Source organism: Poecilia mexicana, unplaced genomic scaffold, assembly GCF_051168715.1.
Source record: "Poecilia mexicana isolate PSO_F unplaced genomic scaffold, ASM5116871v1 scaffold_2, whole genome shotgun sequence".
Lineage (NCBI taxonomy): Eukaryota > Metazoa > Chordata > Actinopteri > Cyprinodontiformes > Poeciliidae > Poecilia > Poecilia mexicana.
In genome coordinates this window covers 37841634-37852214 of record NW_028263371.1, presented here as the reverse complement: position 1 = coordinate 37852214, position 10581 = coordinate 37841634, and the positions used below count along the sequence as shown (strand labels likewise).

The window sequence follows — 10581 nt, the reverse complement described above, 5'->3', positions numbered from 1 at the left end:
GAGTAAATGTAAAGAGGTACTATGAACTACAAACACAACTGAAAAGGAAAAATTGTAAAAACTACGATATATGCTCTGTCGTCACCATCTAGAAACACAGATACACTTGGCGACATCACACACATGTAGCCTCAAAATCAAAGTGGGTCCATGGGGATGCTTATTTTGAGAAAAACCTTCCCAATACACAGAAAGAGAGAGAGACTGGAAGAGCACCCACATGGAGTGTTATGGACGGGCCCACTGTGTGAATGAGAGAGTGAAGGATTGCACACAAGAAAGCCAAACTTCCCTAGAAACTGCGTGACTCTCTGTTGTTAGCAGACCTGGATACCGTAGCCACCACACCGGGCTGGAAGACGCCGTCTCCTGTGAGGGAATGTGAGAAGACGTGGGGACAGATGAGACATCTGAGCATAGGAAATCCTTTCTAATCTGTGACATCATTGCAGTCATGTACGTAAAACACAACAGGTCAGCGGGGAAAAGCCCTGGCAAGTGTATTACTTTATGATCCAAGGAAGTTTTGACTGAGTGAACCTCCAGTGAGTGCGTGAGAGAGAGACTGAGAAGAACAACTGAGAGACCTTAAAAGGCTGCGTGGTCGTGCTGGTGCCTGAGTGTGGACATGAAAAGGGGCCTCGAGGGTTATCTCTCAGAGGTGCTGCTGTATTTATAGATCATCTCAAAAAAAAAAAAAGAAAGAAAAAAAAGAAAGACCCTGCCCCCATGCTGCACTCCCGGTCTACCCCTCCCTCATTTCCAATTAGCCTGTGATGGGTCGGCTAACGTAATCAGGAGTAACTACAGTGCGCCCGGAGCTTCCTCCCTCAGTCTGCCCCAGACTCAGCACAGACACACACTCCTCACACAGGAAGGTAAGAGCCAAACTCAGCTCCTCTACTCATCCATCCACTCACCTGTCCATCCTTCTCTTCTTCTTCACTGGTCTTCATTCGCCATGTCCTCCTCTCTGAGGCCGTGCTGCTCGTCGGCATCCTCATGTGTGTGCCTCCCTTTTCCCACCCATCCATGTGCTCCTGTTTTCCAGCTGCACAAGATCCCTGTTTACCTCGTCTTCATCCCTCCCTCCACTTTCCTCTCCATATTTCTGTGCAAAATAATCACTTTGAAAATCTGCTAATTGCATTTTATAGAGCTAGTTTAGGCCTTTTCCTCCTGTCTCCTCATCCAAGAGTCCAAGAGTTCCTCTTGGATGATGAGCATCACAGCATCCTTTGATGCATCCCTATTACAGGGACATCTGATGTTTGGCTTCAGCATTAAAGCTAGTGAGCATAGTGCAGTTAAGATGTACTTGTTTAGTTGAGTCGCATTATGGGTTGAGCATAAATTTAAAGTCAACCCTTACAAATTAAGGCCTAAGTTGTTTTAACTCCATTATCCACTTTAAAGGCTGTAATTTATGCGCTGATGTCAGACTGTGTTTAATTGAAAAGGAATGCCCTCGTGATTTGTTGCTTTGGAAAAACACCAAATCCCGGAAAATAGTTGAAGTATCTCAATCAGAGTATGTACAAGTCGTTGCAATATTTAACACAACTTTAAAAGCAACTATCAATATCAATAAAACATCTGGAAGCTTGAAGAGAAAAAAAACGCAGCAAATGACATTTTTTTTATTCTCTCATTTCTTTCTCTGGGAAATTGGAAATTTTATTTCAGATATAAAGACGTTTTTAAAAGAGGTCACCTTTTCTTTAGAGGCAAAAGCTCACTGGAGGTTAAATTCCTTGCAGTCGGTCTCCCAGATGGATGGGCATCAAAGCGGACCCCAGAACTTGACAAAACAGCTGCATGGCACGTCCAAATAGCTGCAGGTCTTATTTGTGGCCGTTCAGATTATCTTTCCGTATTTTTAGGAGTCAGATAAATCCTTATATAAGCTAGGTGAGTCATGGTGGGAGCAGCAGACAATGAGGGAATGTGGGAGGGGTCGACTGCGTTCGTAACGGAGAGGCACGGACTGGATTAAAAGTCTTGGTTTTGTCCACTCAAAAAATGGTATTGCCTCCTCAGTTCCAAGAGGATACCCCTCTCCCCCTAGTCGGTCACAGGTCTCATTTTAAAACTATGAGCCAGACATGAAGAACAGACAAAACCAACTGGACTTGTAAGAAAAATATGTAGTATCGCAGTACTAGGTAGACCCCGAGCAGCTGCTCATTTTTTAATAGTCATTACTACGAGTGCCGCTCACAATGACCAGGGAAACAGGGATCTGAGCCTGACAGTTGGAAGTGAGGCCCTGGATGGGTCAGTACACACTTGCATAGTGGGCGTTGGTATGCAGGGAGGGCAAGTGTTGACTGTCTCTAAGCAGGGCTGATGGGAGTTATTTATATCTCCACAACCGGCCACTCTCTGCTCCTGATGCACAGAACAAAGTGAAATCTGGTAGGAAAGATTAGAGAGAAAACTGTTTTCCTTTTTTTTTTTTCTTTGGAAAGGTCTTACACACAAATAAAGCCTGCAGTCTTTCGATTCCCAGGTGAGTGACTCTTGGTCAAAATGACCGAGCGCTACGACTGCCACTACTGCAAGGAGTCCCTGTTTGGGAAAAAGTACGTTCTTCGAGAGGACAATCCCTACTGTGTGAAATGTTACGAGAGCCTGTACTCCAACACTTGTGAAGAGTGCAAGAAACCCATCGGCTGCAACACCAGGGTAAGTGTCTGAATTGAAAAAGAAACAGTACAGACATGTGCAAGATGAGACTGTGTCAGCTTGGCAACAACTATCTGACATTCCTTGCAGGATCTGTCCTACAAGGACCGTCACTGGCACGAGGACTGCTTCAAGTGCTTCCAGTGCAAGCGCTCCCTGGTGGACAAGCCATTCTCCACCAAGGATGAGCAGCTTCTTTGCACCGAGTGCTACTCCAATGAGTATTCCTCCAAGTGCCATGAGTGCAAGAAAACCATCATGCCAGGTAAAAAGGAAAGCAAATACACCATGCAAAGATTTTTAGATTTTCCTTCGAAGAGTGACCAAAGGCAGGCAAGTCAGGGGGACGCTTCCTGAAGGGCAGGTGGGTTGGTGTGAACAGCGGCATTTCTAGCATATCTTCTGCCGTAGGTGAGCTCTTATTTCTGCAAGTTGAGTACTGCTTGCACTGTCCAAAACGGCTCCATACAACACCTCTTTCTATTAAAATTATACAATTGTAAACAACTTAAGGAATAACCAAGGTTTTGCCTTCCTCCAGTGTAGCTGATTACTCTTATTTGGCCACCTACAGCAGAAAGCCAAAAATTTTAAACCATAAATGAAGGAAATTAACTTTGTGGTGCATAGAGGTACAAGATGAACTCCAACTGCTTAGTGCCAATTTAACTCTGGTTAAATTTAATTAAAATTTAAATTTAATTACACCATTCACAATGCAACCAGTCTTATCCAAAATGAACCGACTACCCAATTACTCTATTAGGATTCAAAGCTGCCTATTGGTGATTCCTATAATTCTCTCTCAGCACTGCTTCTTTTTCCATCTCTTTGACTTCCTGTTGCCTCTTCCATCTCAATTTCCTTAAGGCTCCAGGAAGATGGAGCACAAGGGCAACAGCTGGCATGAGACCTGCTTCACCTGCAAGCGATGCCAGCAGCCAATCGGCACCAAGAGTTTCATCCCGAAGGAGAACCAGAACTTCTGTGTGCCCTGCTACGAGAAGCAGTTTGCCATGCAGTGTGTGCACTGTAAGAAGGTAGGACTTCAAGCACGTCTATGTGTATTTATGAAACACGAAAGGGCAATAAGATGACGCTCATTCTGATTAGCCCATCACTACCGGTGGGGTGACCTACCGTGACCAGCCCTGGCATAAGGACTGCTTCCTCTGCACCAGCTGCAAGCAGCAGCTGTCCGGCCAGAGGTTCACCTCCAGAGATGACTTTGCCTACTGTCTGAACTGCTTCTGCAACCTTTATGCCAAGAAGTGTGCCTCCTGCACCACCCCGATTAGTGGTAATCAAACAATCCTCGCGCTAACTGGATCCACAACCGCTTTTCTCAAGTTTCCTGATGGTAGACTTGATGTTTTTTCCTTCAGGTCTCGGAGGAAGCAAATACATCTCCTTCGAGGAGCGCCAGTGGCACAACGACTGCTTCAACTGCAAGAAGTGCTCCGTGTCCCTGGTTGGCCGTGGCTTCCTGACCGAACGGGATGATATCCTGTGCCCAGAGTGTGGCAAAGACATCTAACTCAGCCTGAGGCATAACAATACAACTAACAAATGGCAGATATTGAATAAGTAATATTAGACAATAAAGTATAGCATCTTTAGCGTAACTATGATTGTACATTGTTTTTAGCTCCGGATTGCACACTAATTGTGTTCTTTGACTTCATGAAGCTTATTCAAAGTTACCTGCAAGTTCCTTCAAGATGAAAATGTATTTACTAATAAAGTAGCTGTAGGCATGAATGTAAAGGGTTGCATACTAAATAAAGCAACAGCATTAATTTAAACTTTCAGCCATGAAGTGTAGCGTGATCAGCATTTTGTGAGCAGTCAAACCCGATGGAGGTGTATCAACGTTTTCCTATCGACGTCTTTGAGAATGCCAAGTTTTCTCAAATGCAGAATTTCAACTACGCTCCCCCTTATATTTTCTCGGCAGAATGAAAGACAGATGTTTAAGTCAAAAATAAAAAAAAAAAGAAATAAACAAAATGAATAAAATGAAAACTGAATTGTAAATTTGTTTCACCTTGAAATTTTTCAGATTTTGTCATAGTTCACCCACAAATGCATATTACTGGGATTTTATGTGGAAATGCTTTGAGAAAATTGTATCCCAAGCTCAAAACATTTCAGAGCCAATGTTTAAACCACCACTTCCTAATCATAATAAAATGAAATAGTATGCCTTCTCGTCTACAATGATAGCTCAAGTAAACAGTCAAGAGGCTCAAAGCAACTCTGGAGGAGCTGCAGAGATCCACGGCTCAGCTGGGAGAATCTGTCAAGATATATTATTAGTCAAGCACTCAACAAATCTGGCCTACATGGAAGAGTAACAAGAAGAAATCCAACAGACATCACGTTTAAATTAAGCAGCAAATCATGCAGCTGATTCAGCAAACATTTGGAAGATGGGAGGGGGAAAAAATAACAACTTTTTGGCCTACAATGGAGTGATTTAGATCAAAGCATATTAATGTGTTAAAATGACCAAGTGAAAGTCCAAACCTAAATCAATTTGAAAATCTGTGGCAACATTTGAAAGTGTAAGTTGCAAGACGGATGTGTAAACCTGGCGGAGACACACTGCAAAAGACTTGAAGCAACGATTCAGGCAAGAAATACTATTCGCATTGTGCTACAACCCTAATAAGGCCATATTGAACGAAATACATGTTTGCTCACTACTAAAAAGCATTAAAAAGATGAGTAAAAATAAACTCTCTGGAGGAGCTTTAGATAAAACGTAAGTAGTCTATTAGTCCTTGAAAGCATTTATTGAAAAGTAGTAATTATCAAGTAGTTTCCTAGGACTGATAAAAAGTTGATATGATGAGAACATCCAAGCTACCGGTAATTAGCAATTAATTTTTGTAGCCTTTTATAATGTGCAAACAAAATGACTTATAAAGAAATTAAAGGGCTTTGACAATAATATTTGATTTCATAATATAAACAGTACGTCATGTACTGTAAATTTTACAATAAATGTTTATGAAATAATTGAGACAAAACCAACAAACTTTCCTCCAAGACTTAAGGCAACAAAAGAGGTGTGTTGAGAATTTATTTTAAAAAACTGTTTCTACAAATGCTGAAAACATTTTTTTTTTCCTGTGTGTTTGTAATGAACTTGGTCTACATCAAAGACATCAGCCGCAAAGGGAAATTATCCCAACCAGTAAATACAGCATTACAGGGATCTGAGCTCGGGTCGGTTCACGTTCAATATACAAAAGTAGTCATAGTTTTCCTAAACCTTCCGCTCGATGCCTCTTTAAACCTTGAGCATGATCTGTTACGGATTTTAGAAATATTACTAAATAAAACCTTGACCTTACTGGAATTACAGCAAAAACTGAAAAGCATCCATTGGTTACCAAATGACACCGATTCAACTTCAACACAATGTGGTGATTAGGGAAACAAGTCTGTCTCACTGGTGCATCAATATGTCTATCCGTATCAAAGTGTAGGATTCTTCTGTAGTTCTTATGAACCAGGAAAATCACATTTTCATCAAATACTGTACATGAAAGCATCAACAGTCATTGTTATTAAATAAAAAAATAAAAATAAAAAAAACAAGATGGGAGATGCTGGCTATGAGGACAAAAAGGGCACTTGAGGCTGCAAAAAGCAACCAGGAAGATCCTGACTTCGACATGCAGGGTTGATCTCCTGAGTGTCTCTGTCCACCATAAATAAGAATATTAAAGGGGTCCTTGTGTACGTCTAAAACAAGAAAACGCTCCTTACATCTATTAGTTGGAAAACTGTAATGGTGAGAGGTTAGGCTGTGAGAGGTAAAAGAGATGATGGGGAGAGATTTACGGATGAGTCTGAGCTGCCATGCTGGGTCAGGTGTCATGGCCACGTTATGTGTTGGATCTTTTTCTTCACCTCTGCAGATTTTAGAGCACCCTGAAAAAACAAGAGAAAATGAATCATAACACTTAGTCGTTGTTATAGTCTTTTAAAAACAATATTTGTTCCATTTTCTTTTCGGGAAAACTCCTCGAGCTGTTACAGTACAATATCATGAACTGATTTGAAGGATTTCCAGTCGATCAGAGTAACTTCCTACCGAGTCGCCTGCGTCCCGTTTGAGGTTTGCGGTTTCAGAGCTGCGATGTGTGGACGAGGAAGACGACGATGAAGTGCCTGAGAGTTTACGGATGGGGTTAGGAAGGTTTGCAGCAGGAGGAGGTTTCAGTCTGTCTGTGACTCCGGCGGAGCCTTTCGTGCCCTCGGGTTTCTTCACTTTCAGCGGGCCCGACTGAGAGGACTTCCCGTCAAACACAATCAGAGGTCTCTTCCTGTGTTGGTCGTTACAGGAGCTAGAAACACGACAAAAATATCCAACAGATGTTCAGATGCTCAGTCAAAGATAGACATATCTGCAAAGGAATGAGTAAATTCCTAGAAGGTCAGAGCTGTTTTAATTTTTTTTTACTATTTCTTACATTTATTAATTTCTTGTGATCAACCTCAGTTCCCAGGAGGGATTTTCCAACTCTGCAAATGTATATCTACTACAGTTAATCCAGTCTGACACAAGTGACACATCTGATACTAAAATATAATTTGATTTTGTTAAACTTATGATGTCTCAAAACCATGTTTCCAGGGGTGCTATGGTGGTGCAGGGCTAAATAGCGACCCATGTATGGAGGCCTTGATGCAGCCATAGGTTCGAGTCCTGGCCTGATGCCCTTTCATGCATGTCTTTCCCTTCTCTCATTACCCACTTTCATGTCTGACCACTCTCAAATAAAGGCCACTAAAAACCAAGAAAACCATTTAAAAAAACCCCAAAAACAAAACATGCTTCCAAGAACTACACCAGATGAGAAGATGATAGAAAATAAATAAATTATCAGCTGCAAAGCTGAGTAAGAATCATCCATAAGATGGGAATTTATTGATGAACGGCTATAAGGACTGTGCCCGAAAACAAATGCAAAGAATAAACAGCCTTACTAAATACAATAAATCTTGAGGGAAACATGTGGCCTCTCAAAATATTTCAGAAGATCAACAATAAATCAATATTTAAAAGAGACAAGTTGACTTGGAAGGTATTTGAAAGATACTGTCAGCAATAGCTTGGCAGGAGACTTAGTATGATGTAGAACAGATTGTTGTCAAAAACAATCATGTATTGTACTCTCTTTATGTAGATTTTACTTCATAAGGTTACATCTTTATGTAACAATAATAATATAAAAATAAAGAATGATTTGGAAAATGCTCATCTAAAATCCTTAAGATGTGTGTGTTTTTTGATATCATAGAGGCTTACAAAGAAATAAAAAAATGCAACTTCTTAATACTTAGCTTTGTCTAAAATCGATATTTTATTTATTAGTTCACTTTATGTGTTTTTTATTCTATTTTATTTTGTGGTGATAAATGACACGTGGGACAATAAGAAAGAGTTCCTTGGGTTAAATATAGAAAAAGTAGCCTAACAGACAGCAAGAAATGTATCCTTCAGATAAAATCCATCAGTGTTCTGCTGCCTGAAGAGTGAACCTTGACCTTTCTGACCTGTGCCCAGCGGCTGTCTGTCTCCCCCGGCTCTTCTGCATCGTCCGTCCCCAGCGGTTGTCGGGTAAAGTCCTCTGCGGCAGCGGGATGACATGCCGCAGGTAGAGCTCTGTGAGCCGGTCCCTGTCTTCACAGGCTCTGGTACTGACATTTCTCTGGTTCAGAACAAAGAAAACCTCTGAATCCAACATAAAATTCACACAACACGCACTGAGAGAGCGAAAAACAGCTCTACTGTTTAGCTGACAAGCTAAAATTTCAACATTCTTCGTTTTTTCCACAATGAAACGATTACTTCCGCAACTCTCTTCAACATTTAACTCACCTCCTTTAAAATTAGCTGTATAAAATCTTGAGATAGGAGCTCAGGGTGAAGTAAGAGGTCCGCATCTGAGGTCGAAACACTCTGTTTATTTTGTCCTGTGGCAGCAGCCATTGTTGCTACTCTTCTTCTTTGAGGAATTATCGACGATAGCTTCTCTTTTGCAATCCTGCACTGCCGCCTGCTGGACACAATAGGCTCTTTCTGGCGTGTCTTTCAGAAGGCTGTTTTCTTTCTTAGTTTCTTGGTAAATTATGACATTTCATGATAAACGAAACTCTCGAATAGGAAAGGATCATTCGAGAAAGGCACTAGCTCCCTGCAGGTCAAGCAGCCACAGAGGATGGATGAGCAGATAGATAGATATACGGAGGCCTAGACTATATATTTTTTTCCTATTCCAGGAAAAACACACACACTTAGTGGAACTTCATACAAAAGAAATCTTTAATAACCTAGCTTTGCCTTTCAAAAAATTAGAAATTAAACTCAACAAACATTTAAAACTGACAAAACAAGAGTTTGATGTTACAAAATTCTGCACTTCTTGGTTTTGGTTAGTTTTTTTTTTTTTTTTTTTTTAAAGCTTACTGAACATTTATACTGTCTGATTTGTCTGTAACCCCCTCACTTTTACACATCTGACAACAAAAGTATTTTTTTTCCCACAATGATTTGTTTCAGGACAACAGGTTACAGCGTGCAGCAGACAGGTCAAACCAGTAGCTCACAAGGGAAGATGTAAAACAGGTGGAACTTCTGTAATAATCTGCAAACTAAGCATCTATTTACTTATGGAAACAAACAGTAGACAATATACTGCACATGATGTTTGCAGGACATATGATGTTTTTCTTGTATTTCATTTTTTACCTTTTTGTGCACGGAAAGGACACACTGGCTCAGTGCCATATAAGACTGTTCACACCAATGTTACAACCCCGAACTTTTACATGTTTTATTGAGATTTAATGTGTTAGGCCAACACAAAGTAGCACATAATTGTGTAATGGAAGGAAAATGATACATAGTTTTAAAGATAAAATGAAAAGTGAATAAATGAGGTGAGATAGGCTATACAAAAATACCCAAAGCTTTCAGGATCTCATTGAGAACTCCATAATCCAGGGGTGCCCAAAGTCAGTCCTCGAGGGCCGGCATCCTGCATGTTTCAGTTCTCTCCCTGGTGGTAGCAACAACCTTTTCAGCATGTCAGTGTTTTCATTAGGTCTCTAATGAGCCATTATTTGATCCAGGTGCGTTAAGCCATGGAGAGAACTAAAACATGCAGGATGCCGGCCCTCGAGGACCAACTTTGGACACCCCTGCCATAATCCATCATCTTAAAGCAAATGGAGTGTAGTACAACCTCGATCTTATCAAGACATAAGAAGGTATTTTACATTCTATACACTTTCACCCCATTGTAAAACATGGTAGTGGCAGCATTCTGTTGTGGAAAGGTTTTTGTTTTCAGCAGGGAGATGGAGTTAAATAAAAGACCGTCCTGGAAGAAAACCAGATAGAGGCTGTAATGACTCAAGGTGAAGCTTTTCCTTCCAGCAGGACAGCAACCCTAAACACACAGACAGAGCTACAACAGAATGGTTTAGATCAGAGGTGCCATATTCCACCCCTCTAGATCTCCCATCCTGCAGCTTTTAGATGCATCCATGTTTTCACACCTGAATCACATTAATGACCCTCTACCAGGTCTCTGCAGAGCTAAAAGATGAATATGAGTCATTTGATTCAGGTGTTAGAAATGGGGCAGATTGGATTAGAGTAACCCTGGTTTAGGGAAAAAATAAAATAAAATAATATCTTAGAATGGCCCAGTCAAAGTGCAGATCTATCTCTACTTGAAAATATGTATTGAGACTTAAGAATAAATGTTTACATACCTTCTCCAGGTATGAGACTTTGCTTAAAGTTAGCTTACATAAAATGATGGGAACAAACGTCGTCCTCTGATGTATGTGCTACTTTGTGTTGGA

General features: G+C 40.9%; 2 protein-coding genes across 6 annotated transcripts; one reads left to right on the top strand and one right to left on the bottom strand.

Annotated features, from left to right (window-relative positions):
* Positions 1–347: 347 nt before the first annotated feature.
* On the top strand, positions 348–4725 carry fhl2a (four and a half LIM domains 2a). 5 transcript variants are annotated; one of them, XM_088015751.1, is made up of 6 exons: positions 348–878; positions 2472–2688; positions 2779–2953; positions 3559–3728; positions 3802–3988; positions 4074–4725. In XM_088015751.1, the coding sequence occupies exons 2-6, from the start codon at positions 2533–2535 to the stop codon at positions 4223–4225; spliced, it is 840 nt and encodes a 279-aa protein (XP_087871877.1). In that variant the 5' UTR covers positions 348–878; positions 2472–2532; the 3' UTR covers positions 4226–4725. The 5 variants fall into 5 exon arrangements, with proteins under 5 accessions (XP_087871877.1, XP_014847687.2, XP_014847688.2 ...); XM_014992201.2 differs by having other exon boundaries at positions 350–878; positions 2513–2688; XM_014992202.2 differs by lacking the exon at positions 348–878 and adding an exon at positions 2100–2418 and having other exon boundaries at positions 2513–2688.
* Positions 4726–5762: 1037 nt separating this feature from the next.
* Positions 5763–8734, bottom strand: tslig2 (tRNA splicing ligase complex subunit 2). Its single transcript, XM_014992206.2, has 4 exons — positions 8588–8734; positions 8263–8417; positions 6797–7049; positions 5763–6633 (listed from the first exon to the last, which is right to left on the bottom strand). Exons 1-4 carry the CDS (start codon positions 8696–8698, stop codon positions 6577–6579), a joined length of 576 nt encoding a protein of 191 aa, XP_014847692.1. The 5' UTR covers positions 8699–8734; the 3' UTR covers positions 5763–6576.
* Positions 8735–10581: the final 1847 nt, after the last annotated feature.